The sequence below is a fragment of the Xiphias gladius genome, chromosome 4 (assembly GCF_016859285.1).
Source record: "Xiphias gladius isolate SHS-SW01 ecotype Sanya breed wild chromosome 4, ASM1685928v1, whole genome shotgun sequence".
Lineage (NCBI taxonomy): Eukaryota > Metazoa > Chordata > Actinopteri > Istiophoriformes > Xiphiidae > Xiphias > Xiphias gladius.
Genome location: NC_053403.1, coordinates 17,928,591 through 17,953,621, shown reverse-complemented (window position 1 = coordinate 17,953,621; position 25,031 = coordinate 17,928,591). Strand labels below are relative to the sequence as shown.

The following is a 25,031-nucleotide window of genomic DNA, read 5'->3' as shown; positions in this document are numbered from 1 at the left end:
ATATATATACACACACACAAAAAAGTGGTGTTCTTTACAGTCATTAAGTAAACATAGTTTTAATCTCCTCTCCCTTTTCTTTTAGAGGGTGTTTGTTCTACGGCCCACCAGGGACAGGAAAGACCCTTGTTGCACGGGCACTTGCCAACGAGTGTAGCCAGGGAGACAGGAAGGTTTCCTTCTTCATGAGGAAAGGAGCTGACTGCCTTAGCAAATGGGTTGGTGAATCAGAACGCCAGCTACGCCTGCTCTTTGACCAGGTGAGTCACTTAGGCAGCGCTTCTGTGAGGTCAAAGGCAATTTTTCTATCCTTGCAATCATATCTTCAGTCACTTGACCTGAACTGACTTTACAATGTAAATAGAAAACTGGTCATTTGCTGCTACTAGAGTAAATTCATTGTTTTCACTGTTGTAACTTAATGTTGTCGTATTGTTTTTCACTTTTTTTTTTTTTTCTTTTAGAAAATTGACTTTTTGAATTATAAGCAAACTGAACCCAGCCAGAGTTAATGTATTTTTTTTCAATGAACATTGTTTTTTTGTTTTTTTTAAATTTGTTTGGTTTGACCATGGTTTTGTTTATGCCCTTGATCAGGCTTACTTGATGAGGCCATCCATTATTTTCTTTGATGAAATTGATGGTTTGGCTCCTGTTCGCTCCAGCAGGCAAGACCAGATACACAGGTGAGACTAATTTGGTTTAACCCTCATATCGCACAATAATGTACAACTGTTCTGTACACTTGTTAATGCGTGAAACATATGGGTACCTCCAACGTGGCCCAGTATCAAATTACACTGGCCAATTACACTTACTTATCAGTCTTGCAGTGAACAACCTCAATAGTAATTGTTCTGTGTCACATGTCCATAATCATCAAAGTTGAAATGACAGAATTGTCAAGCAACACATGGAAATGGCTTGAAAGTCACTCACACTCTAACTAAACTCTAACTAACCCGTGCATTTTTCCTTTTTATTTAGCTTTTTAAATGCACACAAAAGCACCTGTTTAAAAAAAAAAAAAAAAATCTTAGCTGTACCATACACACTTGTCGACATGCAGTAGTGAAAGTGTCGAAACTGTGGGTGCTTTTACTTCTATGCACATTTGCATGAAGGCATGTCTGCAGGTTTAAATTCCTGCTGCTGTTACTTTCCTTGCCAAAAGGTGGCACAGGTTTGCTAGAATTGCAGGTCCAAACTGTTTTCACTGCAGCTTTGATTTTTGGAAGAAGTTGGCTGATCTGGATTTGAGTGCTTCACATCAGTGACACTTGAGTCCATATCTGTTTGTTTGATTGGCACTTAGCAACCAAAGCGGTAAAAATCAGTGATCATAACTATTTTACTTCTGATTTAGACCATTTTCAGCATGAGCCTTAGGCGAGGAAGTTTCCTATTATGGAAACACAGCTTACAGTTGATCCTCGAGAAAATAGTTGCAATCTAAAAAAGGAAATATTTGTGAAAAGTGACATTACAATTCTGGGCCATGGTTTATTCAAGTAATGAAATGTTTGTAAGCTTGTGTTTATAGATGCTCTCCTCTTTCTGCCATGCTGGGTAAATACATGCATGGAGCTCTAGTCAACAGGGAAACAGAACAGTTGATATTTTTTTCCCATAGTGTTCTGTTCATTATGCCTGTTCAATTGACAGGATATTTGCAGAAATAAGACCTTGTTTATTTGGTCACTGCTGACTCAGTCTTGGCAATATTGTTTCAATCTCAAAAAATCTGCGTGTGTGTGTGTGTGTAACTGTAATATAGTATGTCTCTTGCAACATTGTAAGTATGGTAAATTAGATTCAGCTTTTATTCCATAACTGTCTTGCAATAAAATGAAACAGTTTTTGTGTTTTGTGTTATTTTGGCTGTAAGCTCAAATACAACTGAATAGTGAATATATTGCTAAATGTACTACTAACTGTATTACATACTGTCCCATCCCCTTCTTCCCTCTTTCCAGTTCTATTGTGTCCACTCTGCTGGCCTTAATGGACGGCTTGGACAGTCGTGGGGAGATAGTGGTCATTGGTGCTACAAACAGACTTGACTCTATCGACCCGGCACTCAGGAGGCCTGGACGCTTTGACCGGGAGTTTCTGTTCAACCTGCCCGACAAGAAGGTGAAACGGAATGGAACATCAATATTGCGTACAGTGGATAGGTTTACATGGAAGCAATCATTGTCTTCACAGCCAGTCTTGTTTTTGAGGCTCTTGGATTTTCTTTAGCTGTGTTTTTTCATTGTAAGACACTTTAACGCTTGATTTGTATACCTAAAAGATTGCATATTATGACACAGTCCAACATACACAGTGGCATTTTTACCTTAAATGTTGTTGCCCCACAGAATCTGTATCCCTCTGTGCAACCACCAGATAACAGCCTGCAATATTCTGTGTAAGGATCACTTGCTGTACATACTATGCTGTACCTACATGCACACCTAGTTGGAAACACGATTTAATTCTGAAGTAATTTGTGTTTTAATCATATCAGTCCTATCACAAAATTAGTACATGCAGCCCTCTGGCTATTAAGACTCATCTACTGTTTTTAACTTGCTGTTGGATGTTTCGATTCAACAAGCATTCGGCAAAGCAGATGCTCATTAGGTTTTTGGAAAATTAAAAACCAATTATAGCAGATTTATTATTACGTAGATCTGATTGCTTTTATTTTGCAGTTGGGGAGACTTTTTTTTTTTTTTTGCTACTACTCACAAAACAATTTAACATGTGTGTCAATGTGACAGTGCGTGAGATTAACAGCTCAGTGTAGGTGACTCATCCTCATCAAACCTGTCTAATGGGTAGCTTTGCACAGTTTGTCCACAAAGGGGTGGACAAACTGGTAGGGTGATTGGTGATCAAAGCCTTATCTGCAGGCCATTGCAGGCTAAACTCACCAGTAGTGATCTGATTAAAAACCTAGTTCTTGTGCAAATAGTGAGCCTCACTACTGAATCAAGTTCAGCTCCCTCTTGGTATTGCCCAAGTTAGAAGCCCATATGAAATCTGGCCCATTTGTGTCGTTTGAATAGATAGAGATATGCGATGAAAGATGATGAAAACTGTTGCTGTTGTTGATTCACAACAAAGACCACTTCGTTCTTAATGGCTACTTATCAAAGCACAGTCCTGTGGAGACATTGCAATGAATTGAAGGGCGCATTGTGCTGAAGTGTTAGCAACCCCTTCAGTTTAGCTCACTGATGCACTCAAGCCAGTTTTGATCTTTCTCTTGGTGTTATCAGTTCTAGATAGATTAAAGGCTATACTCTAGACAGGCTACACTCTAGGCTAGACATGTTTTTCTGATATTTATGATGTGATTTCCCAAGGTATCATTGACACGCTTTGTTTCTTTTTATCTTGTCTTATGCAACGTACTATTTAAATGATACATTAATTCAAAATTCTTTCACATTTTTTGTTAGAAGTGGAAGCTACTGTGGCAGTGAAACCTGTTACCTTGTCAGTGTTTTTTTGACATGTGATTCCTAGAAGGCTACACAGGACTTTTTGTTCCCTCATGTACTGACTCTAATTTTTCTATTGTTCTTTGTGTCTCTTTACCCTTTTCCACTCCAAATCCTCTTTTCAGGCTAGAAAGCACATCTTGAAGATTCACACACGGGACTGGAATCCCAAATTGGCAGAGCCATTTGTGGATGAACTTGCAGAAAAATGTGTCGGTAAGAGTGATATCTGCGTATAAAACTTTGTGCCATCTTTGCTGGAAAAGTGTCATTTCAAATTACCACTGGTTAACTGTTTGACATTCATGTTGTCAATGCCATTTGAAAACAAACCTTTTATAAAGCCAAAATTTAAGGAAATGAATTATTAACTAACCTTTGTGTATCTGGCTTGCTCCCAGGCTACTGTGGTGCTGACATTAAAGCACTTTGCACAGAGGCAGCCTTGGTGGCACTGCGTCGCCGCTACCCCCAGATTTACGGCAGCAGCGTGAAACTGAAGCTGGATGTCACCTCCATCATCCTGGGGCCTGGCGACTTCAGCAGGGCCATGAGGACAATCGTCCCAGCCTCCCAGAGAGCCCTGGCTCCCCCAGGCCGAGCCCTGTCTCCCACCCTCAGGCCCCTGCTGGCTAGCTCTTTCTCCTTGGTGCTGAAAGCGCTGCTCCGAGTCTTCCCCCATGCTCAGTGTCCTGACAGAGACAACACCAACGGTAGGGATATGGGACCCAGGGGCCCATGGTTTCAGCTGTATCATGTTTTCATTTTCCTGCTGTTGGCTGCTGCTTCTCCCACCTTTACTCTTGCTCTCTTCTCCCTTGCCACCTGTCTCACTTGTTAGTATACTTTCCATGTTTGCACTTTTGTAATAAGGTGGGGAGAGAGAGAGAGAGATAATCAAATACTACAAAGTGCTTTGTATCACCCTCACACACTGAACGTAGAATCTATAGTGAATTATCCCCCCTGAGTATCCAGAGTTGCAGAGACTAGATAACCAGTCATCCTGCGAGGACTTCAATGACCCAGCTCCCACTCCACTCAACAAAAGAGTATTTACAGCAGATGAGCTACAATGCAGCTCGATCCCAGAGGTGTACTTCTTGCACCCAATATTAACATGAATTTCCCAGGGTGCTTTATCACCTAAAATCCCCATTACATCCCACGTAATAAGCCAGCTCTCTTTTTTTAATAATAAGGCGAGCCTTATTATGCCTCTGCTGTTGCCAGAGGCATTATGTTGTCCATCTGCTCCTCTGATTCTCATGAACGCTATATCTCAGGAATACCTTGAGGGAATTGCTCCAAATTTGGCACAAACGTTCTCTTGGACTCAAAGGATGAACTGATTAGATTTTGGTCTTCAAAGGTCAACGTCACTGTGACCTCACGTCCTTGCCATTCTTATGAACACAATAACTTAAATAAACTAATTATTATAAAATACATTGAATACTTTCTTTTATTAAATTCCCTCAAATCTTAACTGCATATATTATATGAGTCTGGACAGACATGGATGTAAACTGCAACTTGACTGGTTGGTGGAGGCGTACAAATGCGAGGCGGTAATTCTGGTCCTCGCTTTTTGGTGAAATGCCACATGAATGTCAGTGATAGGGTTGCTTTGAGGATTAAACTTTGTAGAAACAAACTTTTGAGTGTGTTTACCACCATTGTTGCTCAGTAATTCCAGGAAAAGTGAATTTCTACATATGCATGGCTGTGTAAGCAGTGTTTCTCTCTGTGCTAGGCGGTGACAATCAACTGCTTGAAGACGACTTGTACAGCGACGATGACAATGAGGAATGCTCTGCTTCCATCTATGAAGGCGAGCCTGCTGCATCCCCAAAGAGTCAGCTCTCTTCCTCTGCAGTGCACAGACCCTTCCTCCATTTCTCCTTGTGAGTCCACATAAAAGAAATACAGTTTTCATGGGCACATGGTGATAAAGTTGCTATGTTGACAGTAAATTTATTTAAAGTGCGCAGACAATGGTGTGTAAGTACACTACTAAAAAAATGACCCCCCCCCTTATTTTTTTTAAGTTATTTGAGAGTGAAAATAGATACATTTTGGTTTTCTGTCAGGTATAGAATGAGGAATTTTAAAGCCAACATGCCAAGCACACACACATGTATTTACATTTTCAAACATGGAGCTGATGGTGATACAGAATGACTTTTTGACTTTAAAAGCCAGAGTGTTACTGGGTTTTCACCCTAATCATCTAATTAGGGACTAATATTGATCTAGTGTGCCTTTGAAACGCAGTTATCTTCCTAGTAGGACACCTCTCACTTCAGATACAACACATTATTTCCCACACAAGTCATCAAAAAGTCAAACTGTATAATAAAAATGAGCAACAGACAGACTTCAGTGGCTTCACAGGAAGCACTTGTAAAGATTTCTCAGCTGTGGAGACCACAGGGCTAGATCAAAGGAGAGGATAAAAGTGAAAAGAGAAGGCATAGGACAATTCTGAAATCACTGTTGGAGAGAGGTGAAAGAACTGGGTTACTCAAGGACTAACTTATGGTGTTTTATTTACCTGAACCATTTATTGATAAACCTATTAAGCAGTTATCAAGCTTAGAGTTTTCAAGGCTTACACAATATGCTTTGAAGTCTGAAAATGGCTTTTTTTTTTCCTACTATAATGCTGTATGCAATTATACTAATCAAAAACCTATAGAAAGGCTTTATTGACTGGTCAACAAATGGCATTAAGACAGCACTTAATGCCTCTTGGCTCTCTGCCTTCATCAGTGCTCCCAAAGCCAGGGTTAGCTGGCCTAATGGTCAACACCTAATGGTGGCACACCTGTGCCACAATGGAATCTCACAGGAATCTCTAGGAGTTTCAATATAGCTATCCTGTAGGTGAAGTTACAGATAACACATAGGAGAAATCATGTAAGAGCGAGATAAGGGCAGGGAGTCGATCACTTCTGGCTTGTCTAATACTTGCAAAACGCACAGTAGGATTAGTGGGGTTATGCACACATGCAGACCTTCAAAAGGTGCTTTAAGCAGAGCCTATTCTGCAAGCATGTTGCTCTATGTATGTCCTTATGACAGGTCCATAAGGGAGGGCTTCACTCTTTTACATAATGTGGTAGAAGTTGGAGGTTAGCTCAGACTCTAACAATCTTCTACTATGCTTCTTCTAACCACGTAACTTGGTGTGTGGCTCATTCTTTCCTTTTTTTGCTGTCAAACTGCAACACTTGAGCACAGAGTTTCTTTTACTCCAGCTGCTAAGAGTCCATTGTTGTTCAAAAGAAGTGAAGGCAGCCTTTATTTTGTTCTGATTGGTTTTGTTAATCTCACTTGATCAGAGATGTAATATACTCAATTTTGTCCTTGAAATGTTTCAAACTGACAGAAAACTGTGTACGGAGATACTTTTTTTTACTGGTCTTTTACCGGTATACAACATTTAGTCACAGTAGTGGCCTATCATTGTATTTACATAAAAATTTTGTATAATGAAGCACTTGTAGGGTCGTTGAGTTAGTATCAACTGTAACTCTGTGTATCAACATTAGCTTACTGCAGAAAATGATAAAAACTTAAAAAACAATATGGCTTCTACTGTAACACGGCTTGTTTGAATGACAATATGGCTACTGGTTAGTGATCGTAAGGTGATAGATACTACGCTAACTATGATCTCCCATCTGCTTCTAGCTCTGCCCTCCAACAGCCCACAGCATACCGGCCTCGTCTGCTGTTGGCTGGGGCCTCGGGCTCAGGACAGAGCTCCCACTTGGCCCCTGCCTTGCTGCACCACCTGGACAAGCTGCCAGTACACCGCCTTGACTTGCCCACTCTCTACTCTGTCAGTGCGAAGACGCCAGAGGAGTCCTGTGCTCAGGTAACACACACGCACACACACACACACACACACACACAAACATACAAACATACAAACAGACTGATATGTGTGCAGACATTCGCACACATGCAGACCCACACAAGGCCATTTATTGCACTGGTGGAATAATCAACTTACCTGCTTTTAGATTTATAGGTATTTATAGGTATTTAAGCAACAGTGTGTGCTTTGTTGTTGTAGGTTTTCCGTGAGGCTTGCCGGAGTGTGCCCAGCGTGGTGTTCATGCCGCATATCTCAGAGTGGTGGGAGACAGTAGGTGACACTGTGAAGAGCACCTTCCTCACCCTGCTGCAGGATGTGCCTTCATTCAGCCCTGTCCTGATCCTTGCCACTGCCGAGACTCACTACTCACAGTTGTCCGAAGAGGTAGAAAAACAAACCTAAGCCGACATTTTCAGATTTAGCTTGACACCTGCCTTATGTTTTTTTTGTGATTCCATATTGCTGTTGATGCAGTAGCTTCCATCATGTGAGAGGGGAGAGTTTTAACCTTAAGCCTTTAATATGGCAGTGGAGGCTAAAGCATGATTCAAAGGTTTCTTTTTTTCCCCTTATAGTCAGGGGCACTAGTGCAGACACACACAGAGTGTCACAGTCAAGGTCATTTGCTCCCACAGGGTTTTTATCTGCCTTGACTCCATCTCCCTTTTCTTGTCATTTATCCCACTGCCCACTTTTCTCCCTGGGTATCCTAACCCCTGTTCCTTCATCCTTCCTCTTGGATTTATTATTCTCTTTGAAAGCCAAAGAAGACTCATACCACCCACTGTTGGTTAGGCTGTAAGGGAGGGATTACGATAGAGTAAGGGGAAGTAGAGAAAAAGAGATGGAGAAAAATTAGGATGAGGGTCCTCTCTTGTCAAACAAAAGATGGGCTTTAATTAGGTCAGAGGGTTGGCAGCCCCATTTCTTCAACCCAGGACACACACACCATATCAGTATGTCTGTGCAGACCGTATAGTTTATTTTTCCTGTTTCTGTATTTGTATAAGTGTTTAGCTGATGTTTTAGCAAGGCCTCAACCCTGGCCATGCTCCAAGGTGGGAGAGGCTCTTAGGATGATTCTCTCTCTGTAGTTGACTCATTAGGACTGAGACAACTGGGCTTTTTTAACCTCTTTAGTTCCATTTGCCACGTTTTTCTTTGTTTATTTATTTTTTTAAATTCTCTTTTGATCATATGTACTTGTCTTTCTATCTTTATTTCATGTCATTATTTATTTTCTTTATGTTGTGTGATTGATAGATCCCTGCAATTCTCTGCGTTGCTTTACAGTTTTTTACCTCACGTAACACCACCATTTTTGTTTATTCACATGCTATGTTAAGAGATTAAGCATGAAAATGGAAGTAATCATACCCTACAGACCATTCAGCTGGGGTATCACAGGCTAGATTCGTCTTCATTACATACTAGGTGAATGGCAGTTACTGCTTTCTTCAAGTTACCTTTTCTTTGGTCATTGAACAAATGGCCATGTAGCATGGCAAACAGGGAAGCACTTGATGAGATCAATGGTGTCAGTCAACATGGAGCCAACATGGGGGTATCAAGACTGTCCTTAGGTTAAGCTGGCTTTCTCCTGTGTGTTCTCCATTTGAGTGTCTTGTGCTGCTAAAGTAGTTTGTTGTAGGATTGCATCATTGCACTTGTTAATCAGTTCCTTTCTTAACTTTTTACAGTTTTGTTGTAAAAAATTCTTCTCTTACTCATTTTAAAGTTATATTTAAAAGCATATGATGTGCCTGTACCACAGTGTGCCTCTGTTTGCCCTCCTCCAACACGGACAATGATAAACAAAATAGTTAAATGTGTGGTGATGAATGGTTGACAGAAAGATGAACATTATTGCATTACCCTTGCACTGGACATCTTTATGCAGTTAGTTCTTTATTTACTCTGAGAAAATACTTCACGCCTTGACTGTTTACACCTTTGACATTTTGGCTACTCTGTAAATGAATTGAAGATTGATTTCTTTTGAAATATGCTACATTTGGCCCCATTGGCTGCCTCAGACAAGCTTTAGTTTAAAAGTTAGGGGTTTTACAAATTTCAGCTGTTCAATGAATTATTTACAATAATAGTGATTCTGGTTATTTGGGTGCAAACTCTCAAGTTCTGTTGAAACTTCTTACGAGCACATGAATGCATCAGTCCGAAAGACCTTTTAAATAAATCCTTGCTTTCAGCTCTACTGTAAATGATGACATAACTGCTTTATTGTGATGGATTATCTATCTCAAGCAAGTTTCTGCTAGCAGGTTTTCATACTATACTGAGATGACCCTAACCAGTCATCTCAAAAAAAGTAAAAAATCTGAAAATCTCTGTGATATGCGCAAAAATGCATTCATATTAATGTAATTATAAAATGAAGGCAACACAGAGAAGCAATAAGGATGACAGACATACAGACTCCACAAAACTACCGCTCATAGTGATTTTCAATGTGGTGCAGGCGTAACTACCAGCTCCGTGTAGAAATTGGTAAGGGGAAAATATCTAGTAGTTGGTCCCACTGAAACAGTGCCCCAGGTTTTCCAGAGAGAGTATGATTTACAGACTATATGCTGGAAGAGTGGGTTTTGTTTAGGCTGTGTGTATGTTTAGCAGTTTTGTTTTTCTAATAATTGGAAATATTTGCAAGAAAGTGTTTGTTTGTTAAAGTGGCAATCTCGAAGATTTCAGTCCTGGTTGATTTGGCGACACCTGTAGTTACTGGTGGTAACAGCAACTGTGGTTTAATACTACAGGTTACAGAATTCTCGGGGCAGCAATGTTGATTTAAATAAGGAATTCAGGCAATAATTGGCTTTTTTCCATCATTCTGTGAGCAACTGAGATCTGATTTTATGCTGTACACGGGATGAGTCTGCGAACAGCAGTGCACAGTGAAAAGGAGTAGTTTTCCTCACTGAGAAGCTGGAGGTGTGCAGCCTGTCGCCTGCAGCTCTTCATCCAACAGCTCACTGTGGCTGCTCCTTCTTGTTCCATTATTCCCTGCAATATTCCAAACTGATCCGCTGAACAAAAATGCAGAAAATGACCTTTTTCTTGTTTTATAGGTGCATTTTTGAACGATAGTGGTAAGTGCTAAGCTCACTGACAAACTCATTACATTTCCTGTGACTACTTCATAATAAAAGTCAACTTGTGTTTTGCCAGTTAAATACTTTTAATGTGAAGCTGCAGCAGTAGGAAATGTTCCTTTTGCATTAACAGAAACTTAATACAGCATTTTTTCTGGGAATGTTGCCACAGACACCCAGGTCGTAATAGCGCAAATATACAAATATTGCAATACTTTCATCAGTGGGCCATAGGCTCAATCATCCTGTTACGTAATTAGGGGATAGTGACTTTATAGATACTTATTTAAATGAACATCTTTGAGATTGTCTCTTTAAATGCTAGTGCTTATTCTTTGTTGCAAAAACTTCATTCAAGTAAGATTTGAGGAGTTTTTGTTTTAAATTTTTTTACGCATGGACATGCTGCAGCCTTTGGTGCTTTAAGTGATTTGGCTATCTTTGAGAGTGTTGTTTCACTCTCTGGCTCTGAGAACATAATGACAGCTGCTGTCTCAGCTCCAAACCTCAGCAGGGGACAGGCAGCATCCCTCCCAAGCCAAAACTTACACTACAGGCTTGGGTCCAACTAAATAGCCTCCTTCCCTACCTCCCTTAACAACCATTCACTATGCGTAGCTTGACTTCCCTCCTTTTCGGTGGAACCGATGGAAATTGCTAGAACATATAGTTGTAAGGGTGAAGTAACAGCAGTTACTAACAGCAGTTATAAAGAGAGAGTGTCCCATCAGTCTTTATGTTTAGTGCTGTGACACCTTTTGGGATGTATGTTTTGAAGCGTCGCGTGAATTGTAACGCATGAACTGCAAATTGAATGTGAATGCTTGCACCACATTTTACCATATTTTTATTGATGCATATAGAATCTGGTCTCAGTGCTAAGGCACAATAGATATAATGTAACAAACAGCTACTGTATGTCTTCACCGAAGTATCCAGACTTTTTACTTTTGGTGGATTTTGCAGTATAATTTCAAAGATTTAACAAGAGTTTTGATTGTGAAAAATGACCCTCACTTTATTAAAGGAGAGCTATATATTATTGAGACGGTTAACTTTTGAAATGAAGTTTTTGAGCACACTAATATAAATAAATTCAAACAAATGTCCATCATGATTCTGTGCCACAATTAACATTATAGTTTTACAACAAAGTAAGATGTAAAATATTTATTATGTACAATAATATTTTTGTTTATGTATTACAGTTTCTGAATTACAATGCAAATGGGGAAAAAAAAACAACTTGACTAGCTGACTAATTTTTTGTTTCACCTGGTAAAATCATCCAGTTAGTCAGACAATATTGCAGAGCTTTTTTTTCTAAATTTGTTCCTTTGTTACTTGATCACCTAGTGGGATGATGAAATAGTGACATAGCATTTCTACTGAATTGTAGTTTGACAGTATTGTCAGTTTGCTTAAGATGCCTCAAGCTTTGTAATACACATAGGAGCCATGACACAAATTAATGTATCCCCTCTGTGAGCTAACACAATGCAGCTGATCTAAAGCAAATGCTTTTTCAGAATCATGGTACCTAGTTAGACAATGCAGTTAATTGTTTAAAATTGTAAGGATAATCTATTCTTCCACTAATAACTGACACATGATTGGAGCCACATTAATTCATTGTTGGCACCATCTTAAGATTCAAGTAGCAACACTGATACACTGTGAGAGGGAATAAAACCAAACAAAACCATAATCATATAGTCAGTGGATCACAGCTGTGACTTGATTTTATAAAAAAAAACAAAACAAAAAAAACCCTCCCACAACTATTAAGTAGGGGAAATTTTACGCTGTAAGAGCCGTGCACTTTGACATCACTGGTCATTTATCCTCAATGGATGTAAAACATTCAGTTAGTGATAGCATGAGTGTACACTACTCAGCAGGAAAATCATTTGTCATAAAATCATTTGTCTTCACCCATTTTCTGTTGATTATCTGGGTCCAGGTTGCAGTGACAGCAGGCTAGGCATAGTAGTCCATATGTCTTTTTCCTTAGCCACGTCCCCCCGCTGTGTGTTATGAGTGTACCAAGTGGACATGACGGGAACACCTCCAAAGGGAAGAGATGCAACTTAAAGGCATCTGAATCAGATGCCCGTACTACCCCAGCTTACTCCTTCAATGTGAAGGTGTGGAGGTTCTGCTCTGAGCTCATTTCGGCCACTTATATCCGCAATCTCCTTCTTTTCGGTCACTACCCAAAGCTTATGACCATAGCTGCAGGTTGGAACGTAGAGCAGTGGGGTAAATTGACAGCTTCACCTTCAGGCTCAGCTCCCTTTTCAGCCCAGCCCAGCGCAGCGTCTGCATTACTGCTGACACTACACCAGTCTGCTTGTCAATCTCATGTTCCATCCTACCCTTACTAAGTAAGCACTACTACCATCAGCACTTTAGTGTGTACATTATTATCCATTTTTTTGTGCTTTGTTTATTTCAGGATGTTTGCAGCACTTCTTTGAGATCTCTTCTAATTTCTGAGAGCAATGAGTACCATCTTTAGGCTATAGTTATCCAGGAAGTTGTCTTGGCTATTGCTTTTATGTCGATTACATTAAGAGCTATTCTCTCGAGCTGTGTTGTACTGCAGACTCATTTGCTACCTGCATTAGGGATTTTTTTCTTCAGAAAACTGAGACAGTGATGTAGTAACAGGAGAGTCATGTAGTCTGACAGGGATGTTTTTAGTTTGCTTTTAAGTCAATTTTAGTAGTTAAGAATCGACTATACTAGGAGGACAGGTTTTACAGTTGCTCTAGCCAACCAGACATCCACAATTTTTCTTTGTACATCCAGCTCTCTCACCCATACCCCACCCCTCTTTTAAGCCATTCATTTATCCACAAATCTGCTATCCCTCCCTGTGTCAACACCCCTGCAAGTTTTTGTCATGATGAAAAATACTGAGAATCATTACCTGCCTCCTGCTTTGACTGTCTCTGGCTCCTCTACTGTCTTCCTTGTTTTTTACTTCATTCCTCATTTTTTCCCCTCCTGTGAAGAGAGAGTGCAAAATCCAGAGAGGGAGGGTATGAAAGAGAACAGAAGGAGATGCAGACAGAAAGGGAGAACAAACTTGCCATGGGAGAGGGAGAGGATCGATGTGAAAGACAGATGGGGGAAGATATAAAGTGGAAAATAGGTGCTTAGTCAGCAACAGGGCTTCCTGTTGGGAGCAGCCTTGAGTTTCATCACAGAACTGAACTGGGATCTTTGAAGCCCCCTGTATCCCCAGTATAGATGCGCACCAGAAATTAAGGTAGCTAGAATATGGCTTATGTATATTTTTACTATTACTGTTCTTTCATTTATCAGATAATTATAAAGATAAAATAAAATGGTAACAATGGTTTGAAAAAAAAAAAACAAAAAAAACAAAAACAGAACAGACTACTCCTACCAGCTAGGTAGAAGTAAGTTTGTGTATGTCAGCTGAACTGTGGATAGTTTTGGTTAGCTGTGTGCACTGTACGTAGTCCTAGCAGTATGATACCGTTGCTGGATGAATCCCTTGCTTTCTCACCTGGTTGGAGACTTACGTTGTCCGTCCCAGTTATTGTTTTGCCCATTAAAAAGTGCTGGTAAATCCATGTAACTGTGAAAATTGTGAATTCACAATTTCTTATAATTGGGAAAGTAGGCCTGTTTTCAGTCTCGTGTTTCTAAACATTACTGAAGTGGAAAAACACTGGACAAATCTGGTGAGATTGTCGTTTACCGTAGCATAAATTGGGTAGTGGATTTGTCACAATCCCCATAACAAATATAGATTTATCAACAAATGATGTGATGTTGCAGCCCTTATTGCCATGGTTCATGATTAAAAACTCATACAGAAGACTAACTTAGATGTCCAAAGGATGAAGTCTTCTGTAATTATCATTTGTGATTCACTGCATTACACTATGCTATCATACATCTACAGGACCAACAGATTGGCAGAATGACTCACCAGCCATCTAATTCAGATTTTCTAAAGATGAGTGATCAAGTGTGATTTAGTTACTGGGATTATCAATTGTGGAGATTAAATCTAGCTCTTTCACTACTTGATAAGATGTATTGGACGTTACTTTTCCATTTATATATAGGTGTTGTTCTTTTGGCACCTATAAATTAATGGAAGTAAAATCTTCAATTTTATTGTGGGTGCATATGTATTTTTTCTACCTATATCCAGTATTGACTCTTCTATATACGAACTGAATATACTAAAGATTAAAACCTCTTACCTTTTGCACAGTCCATGCTTCAAATGTCTGAAAGATTAAAAATTCAGTCGTTTATGTCTGGGTGCACATCCTTAAAGTATTACATAGTATGTTTCTTTACAGCTAGAAGGTGATGCATCATTGTCCAGGTCTGAATGATTTGCACAGTTTGATCAGGTATCATCTGGACTAGAGCTGCAACAGTTAGTCGATTTAATGATTAGTTAAAAAATTAATTGACACTATTTTGATGATCGTTTAATTGTTCAAGCGAAAACTACCTAATATTGTATGATTTCAGCTTCTCCATGTGAAGAATTGCTACTTTTCTTGGTTTTTATATAATTATAAATTGAATATTTTTGTGTTTTTCCACTGTTGATCGGACAAAACTAGACTTTTGATGATATCAATCAATCAGTCTATTTATTGAAAAAATAAGAGGAATTAATCAACAATGGAAATAATTGTTCATTGCAGCGCTGATCTGGAATCTAATAAAAATGACAAGATCCATTTTCTTTTTACTACTGTTGTGAGTAATTTGGACATAAAAAATGTCATATGTTCACTAAATCCTTAACATCGAAGAAACATGCTTAGTTTCTGTTGTGCGCTGTACGCTGTGCGCTGGCTGATGAGAACAGGCACAGTAGCTATACTGCATGATCAAAAATTTAGTATTTATCATGGTGCTCATTTTCAGTATGTGAGAAACATGTGAAGTAATCCGTTCAATACAGTGGGTGTACAAAATGAAATGAAATTGGATTAAAATAATTATTCTCAAAGTTTGATTAACTTTAGAAAGAGGACAGAACCTGAGACATAAACCATAAAAAGTGCCCTGGCTTTTGTATTTATTGTTTTACACTTTAACATTCTATTTGATTACAAATGTGGTTTAAATTGTAAGGCTAAAAATATATGGGTATGGTTGTTTTATCAAATCCCTAATTGTTTTTAATACAGGTGAGAACTATATTCCAGAGGACCTATGGGGAGGTAGCAACGCTGTGCCCTCCAGGAGAAGAGGACAGGAGGAGCTTCTTCTCTGACCTGCTGCTGGTTCAAACGGCCAGGGCTCCACCACGCCTCAGGAATACAGGTACCAACTGTATTCACTTATACATCTCTGCTTTCAGTCCTAGAAGGCAGTGTTGTCTGCATGTACTTATTTTTCTTCCTAGCTCTGTTTTCCATCTTTCCCACAATCCTTTTTAGATCCAGTGAAAGATAGAGGAGCAGATGTTGTTAGATTGGTATGTTTGCAAAATCCTCCCGTTTGTGTACTTAAATCACATTCACACACTGGAGTTAAATGTTTGACAGATTCAGAATCGATTTAAGATCACTTCAGATTGAGAATAGACATGCAGTTGTAATATATTTAGGGTGGTGCAGATACAAGTGTAAGATTGTCCCAGTGTGAAGCCTGTACTTTTCTGGACATCTCCATCCCTCAACCACATCAAAATTAGACCCCACCACCCTCCAATCACATCCCCATCCACCCCTCGAACTACCCCATGTCATTACCTCCTTCCTCTGTGCTCTCCAGCCCTCCGTTCCAGTTCAATATAAGAGAAGTTTCCACCCGCGCTTTCAAATGGAAATGGTGCCTAGCATTCTTCCGCAGATTCCTCATTGATGCAAGGCAGGGATCCCCCAGTTTACTCGCCCAGTGCTCTTCAGGGGTTCCTGCCTGACTAACACAGCAGCATGGCTTCCAGCAGAGATGCCGACAGAAAAGCAGAGAGAGGAATTGAGAGGGCCTGGCTGCTATTAGCCTAAAATTAGAACCAGGGTTTGGTTTGCTACTAGTGAAATGGCCTTAGGGGCTGTGGAGCCTTCATAACAATGTCTGTGGATACCATGGGGTAGGACTGCTGCCTTGGGAGAGGAGAAGATATCTGCTTGGTTCGCTTCATCATTTTGTCTTTGGAATTTCTATTCCTTAGTGTATTTCAACGTCTGTCTTTGGTAAGGAACGTAGCTGTATTATTTTCTTTAGCTGCAAGATTCTTAAAATGTTTATTTTTTCCTGGAGCAAGTATTTTTTTTATTGTGTCTGCAATGGTGTTAAAAAGGAAATGGTCAAAGATCAGGTTTGAGATGGGACTGTCTGGTTGTTAGCTTCCAACCAATGGGCTAGCTGTGCGTATATATTTTTTTTCCTAGTTGGTTGTAGTGACTTAGCCCGTAGCTGAGGTCTTTGTGTTTTGTTGTTCAGCTATGGTCAAAGACACAACAATTCTTCGCTTTTTCTCTGAAACTCTGTGGGTGTTAGATTTTTAGGTCTTGCCGATAGATGGAAGCTGTATGAAAACTTCATTTATTTTCGGTAGTCCTCTTATTTTTGCTTCTCCCTTTTTTTTTCTTTTTCTTTTTGCTTCTCTCCCAACAGAGAGGTTTGAAGAGGTACTTCCAGTGGCAGAGGCTCCAGGCCCCAGAGTCCTGTCAGTAGAGGAACAGCGCCGCCTGGCTGAACAGGAGGAGAACACATTACGGGAGCTCAGGCTCTTTCTCAGGGATGTGACCAAGCGCCTGGCCACTGACAAACGTTTTAACATCTTCAGCAAGCCAGTTGACATTGAGGAGGTAGGGAGGAATGGAATCATAGATGGGACCCACACTCTAGTATCTCATAGTTTGACAAAGGCGGTTTTATGCCTTTATTAAAATGAAATGTGTGTTTGTGTGCCAGGTGTCAGACTACCTTGAAGTGATTCGGCAGCCCATGGACCTGTCAACTGTCATGACCAAGATTGACACCCACAAGTACCTGACAGTGAAAGACTTCCTGGTGGATATTGACCTCATCTGCAGTAATGCTTTAGAATACAATCCTGACAAGGACCCTGGAGGTGAGGAGGAAAATGATATGGACATGCTCATGAATACACACTGGCACATACATAAGATACTTCTACATAAATGCACATGCAATACAGACATGAAATACATAAAAATGCATGTGTGCATAATTCACATGATTGCTGTCCAACAGACAGTGCCTCCATGCACACAATAATGCCACCAATCTGCCACAGGTAAAATAACAGTTTAAAAATCTAGCCTTTTTGTGCTAACTTAAGTAAACTACAGCACAGCGCTATCTCTTTATTAACCCACAGATCTTTTATTGAATGAGCTTCCCATACAGCCCTGGGTAGGAAGACAAATTAGTAAAATTTCCCAAAGGTTGTGGAAGTTTTTTTTTTTTTTTTTTTTTTTCCCCCTAATCCCAAACTCTCCTATATCTATAAATATCTAAAGACAATGCCCATGAAACTTTTTTTTCCTGTGGCATATGACATTCCCTTGATAATGAATCAGCATTGGACTTTCCAAATAAGTATGACCATGTGTTTCTGTAGTTAGTGTTGTGTTCCATTAGACTGTGATTGTGTGAGTAAAAAGTAATTAGAGCTATCACTTAATGACTAATGAAGAGGGCTTCCAGGCAGCGAAATTGCAGAACCTCAAGATAGTTTTCTTCAACTTGGAAATTCAAATGAAGTAAAATGCATACAGTTCCCACTGAAAACAGCATTTCCACAGTTTATTCATGCTTTATGGCTGAAGAAGGCTGCATATGCATGAACATATAATAGGGTCTCTTTTCTTGCAATTTGAACCAACTTTTACCTCATCTTCCTTCCCATCTCTGAACCTTTTCCTAAGCCGAATATGGGCTTCATAATGAGTGCTGGAACACTCATGTACACACAAACAAACAAACAGAGAGGACTCTTATTTGCAGTGACTTACAAATGGATTGGATTTGGATTTATATTAATTGTTTAAATGGGGTACTTGCTTGCATGAAAGGGAAAAGCCTGTGTGAAAAGAGATACATGTTTGTATATACACAAAATATAACATGGAAAAATTAGAAAAGTTACGAACATCTCATTGCAAAAAAGAAAAAAGTACTTCTACTAGAATCAAATCCTCAGTATCAATACCAATAATTTTAATTACCTCCGCCAAGGAGGTGATTAAAATGTTTTCATGTTTTTGTCTGTTTGGGTGTTGTTTGTTTGTTTTTCAGCAGGATTATGCAAAAAATACTGAACCGATTTGAACCAAACTTGAGGGACGTGGCATGGGCCAGGGAAGAACCCATTAAATTTTGGTTCAGACTTTCCCTAACATTGTGAGATGGGGCATTTTTCGCCTTGGCAGAGGTATGCACTGTTTTGAGTGCCAATCTACTTGAAAGCTGAATTCAGTAGGTTTGCTTCAGACCATTCAATTGGTGTGGCAATCTTAATTCTTGCCTTGTGTGTTCAGCTTCTTTGGTTCCCTCGCAAGTATATAGCTGCCTGATACTAATGGGAAGCAATTCTCTGCCAGCCCAAATGAATAAATCATATCTCTGTCTTTGCAGGCGAGGGCCTGGGTCATTTGTTGGCATGCAGGGTCTACAAATGATACACTAAAGGGGAAAAATGCAATTAGGCAGTTTAATAAAAGAAGACTAACGAAGCTTCCTGCCTGCTCACCCAATGCTTGGCCCAGGGAATATAGCCCAGACATTGCACAATTATGCTGCTGGGGAAGTTCTACACCAGCTCACAAAGTGCTGGGAAAAACCTCATTATCCCTCTGTGTGGTCTGGTTCTCCTTGTCCTTCACACTGTCTTTATCATACTGCCCTCCATGTACAATCAGGTTAGCTTCCTTGTCTTTTAGCTCCCCACCTTACTAAATCAAGAAGGGCAATATCTCTGTGCTCCACAATGTGACTCAGTGTCACAAATACTTCTATGTTGCTTTAGGGAAATGGCGATAACAACCCTTTGACAACCCTGCAACCCCCTATGAAGGAACACGTAAGCAACAGTATCGTAAATCAGTGCGACCTTTTTTGTTCTAGATGGGGAGGTTAGGCAGGGCCAATAAAGATGCTGACGAGTTGTTGGCATTCCACCTGGCCTTTGAAACCTCTTCCACTGGACAGGCATTTTTACCCTTATAAAGGACTTGCATGTACACACACTCAAACATACTCTGTCAAATGAAAAGGCACACACACATGCACCAATACACAGAAATTGCCTCCATCACAATTAGGCAGCCATCTTCCAATTAGATAAAGGAAGCTGGCATATTGTGACCCCTCTGCCACTCTCTGCCTGAACTGTTCTACCTCTGCCTGCCATAATGAGAGATGGCACCCACCTTTTTCCTAAATGGATGATATCAAGACTTTCTTGCATATCTTGAGTTCTGCCCGTTAAGATTTCTCACCAAAGCCAGCTCTATCCTTTATTCAAACTGTGAGAAAATTCTACAATCCTCTTTCCCACAGATACACTGGAATGGGGTGGGCTTGCTATCGACTCTTTGCCTTACATATATGATAGGGCGTGGAGAACATGCAACATCAAACTACAAACTACAGTCCTGCACAAGCCTTGATGGTGGGTGAAAAGAAACTGATATCCAAGGGGGAAAAAAAATTATAATGCCATGGCAGAGATACTGGTTGATATCCTGTGTTACCAAGGACATGCCTGTGCACACACATGTCCGAACAGAAAACCGTAGTTTTACATCTTGTGACTCTAGTGTTATGTTTCACTGTCTTCCCCCTTTCTTAGACAAGGTGATCAGGCACCGAGCCTGCAGTTTAAAGGACACAGCCCATGCTATATTTGCTGCTGAGCTAGACCCTGAGTTCGACCGCATGTGTGAAGAGATCAAGGAGGCGCGCAGGAAAAGAGGTAAGAAAATCTTTTCAACAAAGAGAAGTAGAAAGCACTTTTTTTTCAGTTACTGAGATATGACACACTAGCTATTGTACCTAAAAGTAAACTCCTGTCTCTACACACATATCCTTAATTACCACTTAGCATACTTATGAAAAGTATGCTTTTGCAACTATTAAAAATTTTTTTTATTTAATTTATTTTTCAGGGACAATGTACAAATAACACATTATTCTCATAAAAAGAGATAAGATGTATTGTACCAGATTTAGATACCAGCTAATTTCCATCTAATATCTATAACTCCAGTTACTTGATAAGTATCCATTATTCTGTCTGAACTTCCCTCTTTATCTAGGGTTGGTTGTTTTCATTATATTACTGGTGGAGCAGACTAAGGCAGCACACTAGTAACACTGAACTTAAAAGCATCATTTGTTTATTTATATAAACAAAACTTTGGGAGAATGCTCATTCACTTAAATAATGAGCCCTAGCCAGTCCATGTTAGCTGTGCAGTTCATTGCAGGCCGTCTCTCCCCCTCTTTTTTTGTAGAAAGTAAAAAATCTGTATGGTAGCCCATTAGTACTTGATGGAAGAGTCAGTTTTTAGTGCAGAGTATGTGGCTCAGAGAGGAGTGATGCCCGAGGCTCCAGTGTTCCAGACAGTACCTTCTGCGCTAGCTGTCTGCTTGGCACTCTGCATCTGTACACTCACCAAACAGCCCCAAGCAGTGGACTGAGGGTAAATCTGAATTAGGCTAATGCACATGGTAACACACATATACGATATAGTTAAATAATATGCATACGCTTTTAAGTATTGGGTTTTATGTAAGTTTTCAAATATTTGAGGACCAAGGCATGTAATCATATGCAAATATTTCTGTTGCTATACTTGCCAACACTTGCTAATTAACACTTCTGTATTGAACACTGTGCCCATGTAACAGTACTCTCCCTTACCCATGTAAAAGTTTTTAAATATACCACTCACTAAATGAAAACATGTAATTTATGTGTCTTTTCATGACTGAGCTCAGTCCAGCTGTGCATTTGCCAAGACCTAACATGTCTGTGTATATGCATGTGCAAGCACACCTGCACATGTTATGCACAAAATCTTACACTCATCTGCCTTACAGATGGATCTAGAAGGAAGACAAGACTGCATAGTGTCACTTTTTGTCCCTGCACCCACAGTACCAGAGTACATTGAAGAAATTACAATCACAGTGAATTATACCAAATATATTTAATATTTAGCCAAGACTACAGAATCCGACTACATCTAACCTAGATTTAGTGACTAGTACTTTCCCCATGAAATATGCCTCATCTTACCATTCAGAGAGATGACACTGAGTCATTCAAGTTGCCCTTTTCTGGTCTGATCTGTTCTGACTGGTTTTTCGGTTACATTTTTGTAAAAATATTAAAGGTCACAATTGTACTGAGAGAAATGGAAAAGAAGACTTAATTTCTCTGTTAGAATATCACCTACAGTAAGCAGAGGAATACTACCGTCCTGGGGGCCTATTGACTTCTGACTTAAACCGCAGTGGCCTGACTCTTCCATGTCAAGCTGGAAACTTATTAAAGAGGAGGCAATTTTCATAAGTCACTCTGTTGCTTTTGATATCCTCCTTTAGCAACTAAAAGCACGAGATGCTAACTGAATATTGCAAGAGCAGAAGTCAACTGCCAGAGAGGAGGAATACAGCAGTGTAAATATTTCATCTTGCAGTCAAGGTCCTGCTATAAAGCCATCAATTAGCCCAGCACTGCATGATGTCCAGTTGCAGCAGTGTTCAAAACTCAGTCCATCTGGGGGGGATTTTCTCCCCTGTGATTATGAGCTGTAATGATTTCGGCCAAAAACTCAAAAGTTGAAATGTCTCATTTTCAGGGGTTTGCATGCTCAACTTATGTTATTCAATCTTGTCACACTCAAGCTGTCGGAGTGAAACATATAGCCACTGCAAATAACATCTTTGTAGTTTTTGTATAAATATTTGTGCTGAATGACATGTGGTTGTACTGCTTTCACCATATCAAACTCTCTTGTCATTTTTGTTTATCAGATCACATTTTTATCATTGTCTGTCAAAGTACCTTCTTAGTCCTTTGGTGTTTACACACAAATACACACACACACACACACTCCTGCCAGCAGTGTATTTCAGAAGTGTTTTCCCCTTTACACAGACACACACTTGCACATGCACACACAAAGAGTTATGTCTGTTTTCGGTAACTGATTTTCTGTGGGCACTGCAGACCTCCAGATACCAGCTCAACTGATGGCAGCTCCGAGCATTGTGGCAACCAGAAAACACCACACTACAGGAGAGGAGCAGGCCAGGAGCAGTACTCAGGGCGAGGCCAGTGACAAAAATTGCACCACTAGTGAGTATTTTGTCTTTCACACCACACACGTTTATAATTGCTACACAACCTGAACGGGGTGATTGATGAGAACTACAGAATGATCATGCATATGTGTGACCCTCTATACACCACACACCCAGCTTTATATGACAAGTTAAATGACAGTAGTGCTGAATCCACTGCCAGGGCAGGGATGCACACCATCACCATGCCACAAACAATTAGTTTTGGTAAATACATTATCTAGCCCACTTGCCGGTGAAATGGTAAAAATGACTAGCAAATTGTCATTTAACATACATAACTTCACTTATAAAATACATGTACAATAGCTTCTGTGCACGTGCACATACTGTACTGAATGTGTCTGCATATATTTGAGAAAGCAATACATCCCTAGCTCAAACAAATACAGGAATAAATTAGAATCTCTCCAAGTACACTATTACCCTGCTGTTTGAATCACACACACTCAAACAGACTCTCTCTTTCTCACCTTGTGTTTCTTCTGTCTCTGGTGGAGCAGCAAGCAGCTGTGTTGTATTACAACAGTATACCAGATGTATGTGATACCATACATCTGCCTGCTCTCTCTCTCTGTCACTCACACACTCACACACACACACACACACACACACACACACACACTTCTCAACAGTGGAGAAGCAACACAGTGAGTAGTCTCATTAGCAAGACTGCTCTCTCTCCTAACCAGTCAGAACATGACCACGCAACAGAGCAATTACATGTCCACCTGTGGCAAACGGCAGGTACCTTAAGGTGAAGGGAGGGCCGGACATTAGCAGGGAGCAGACTAATGTGGCTGTTACCTGAACGAATCAGAGGTAAGCAGGTTTTACAAGTAGTCCGAAAAATGCCCTCTAGCTTCCACCTAGACAAAATATGGAGAATGAGAGGACTAACAGAGGTGCCCTCAAAGGTCATAATGAGATGCAAAGAATCGACATAAATTGGTAAATGGACTGCACTTATATAGCGCTTTTCTAGTCTTATCGACCACTCAAAGCGCTTTACTCTACTGCCACATTCACACACATTCATACGGAGCTGGGGATTGAACCACTGAGCTTCCGGTTAGTGGACAACCGGCTCTACCTCCTGAGCCACAATGCACACACATTCATACAAGACATTCAAGAATGTGGATGTAGGGTATGTGGTATGTCTAGTGACATACAGTATGCTCTGACTGAGAGCAAAATGATGATGATAAAAATGGTCTGTTTGGTGATGCTTAAGTTCAGATTGATTTTTGTGTCTGTGTAGTTCAGCTGTCCGACACAAGGTGGTGCTTGTCACTCATGAGAGCATTGCTAATAGAACCCCTGCTGTGTGGGTAAACCGTTGCTTCTCCCACAGAGATGGTCCCCTCTTGAGAGATGAGGGCCTCTGTTGGCTACCATAACTACTGTAAGACTGTGGGCATGTCTAAGTCTCAAGCTCACTGCTATTTATCTTGTCCTGCTAGGCCAGAAAACACAGCTATATAGTAAGGATGGAATAATTAGACTTCATTTTATAATTTTACCCCAGAAAAATCAGTCCAACGTAAACTAATGGAGCCTCAATGGAAAACTAACACCAGGCTCGATTCAGTAGTTTTTCGAAGATTTATTGTTTTGTTTAGGGGGTGGAGATGCAGAAAATATTATACACATTTCTATCTAGTGCAATGCAGTACATTACAGTCACTAACTACAGCCTACATTGCCATATGGCTCATTCAGCATTTATTTACAGCCTTCATATTTTATTGTATCACATGATATTGTATAAGTGTAGCTAATAAACGTACTTATCGGTGTATGTTATCAGTGCATATGACTTAGGCCTACAACTAACAGTTATTTAAAGTATTGATTCATTTATTTCTCATCAAACATATAAAATGGCAAAATAAACTTGCATATTTGTAGCAAGGTGAAAAAAATAAAAGCAAAGTAAGAGAGGGGTATTGTTTGATTTTGTAATCTGGACAGACCTGTTGTCTTCTGTTTCTAAGGGTGACAGCCAATAGTAGGCCTGCGTATGCTACTTTTAGCTGCGGTCTTTATCTACAAAGCTAAATGTCTCAGATGCGGACCACCAATTTAGAAGCTCTTGGCAGAGTTGTTATCAGCCCCCATCAGAGGCTTAATTAATTAGCCTAACTCTGGTCATTAATTTGTGACATTGGC

General features: G+C 40.0%; 1 protein-coding gene across 2 annotated transcripts in view; it reads left to right on the top strand.

Moving 5' to 3' along the window:
- atad2b (ATPase family AAA domain containing 2B) overlaps positions 1 to 25,031 on the top strand; it is a 66,534-nt gene that overhangs the window by 5,195 nt on the left and 36,308 nt on the right. For both annotated transcript variants that reach the window (XM_040125244.1, XM_040125243.1), the window contains exons 12-24: positions 86 to 260; positions 598 to 686; positions 1,977 to 2,136; positions 3,620 to 3,710; positions 3,896 to 4,207; positions 5,251 to 5,401; positions 7,194 to 7,380; positions 7,582 to 7,767; positions 15,695 to 15,830; positions 17,130 to 17,323; positions 17,430 to 17,589; positions 20,335 to 20,457; positions 22,723 to 22,851. In XM_040125244.1, the coding sequence (XP_039981178.1) occupies positions 86 to 260; positions 598 to 686; positions 1,977 to 2,136; positions 3,620 to 3,710; positions 3,896 to 4,207; positions 5,251 to 5,401; positions 7,194 to 7,380; positions 7,582 to 7,767; positions 15,695 to 15,830; positions 17,130 to 17,323; positions 17,430 to 17,589; positions 20,335 to 20,457; positions 22,723 to 22,851 (2,093 nt within the window). The remainder of the gene's footprint in view (positions 1 to 85; positions 261 to 597; positions 687 to 1,976; positions 2,137 to 3,619; positions 3,711 to 3,895; positions 4,208 to 5,250; positions 5,402 to 7,193; positions 7,381 to 7,581; positions 7,768 to 15,694; positions 15,831 to 17,129; positions 17,324 to 17,429; positions 17,590 to 20,334; positions 20,458 to 22,722; positions 22,852 to 25,031) is intronic.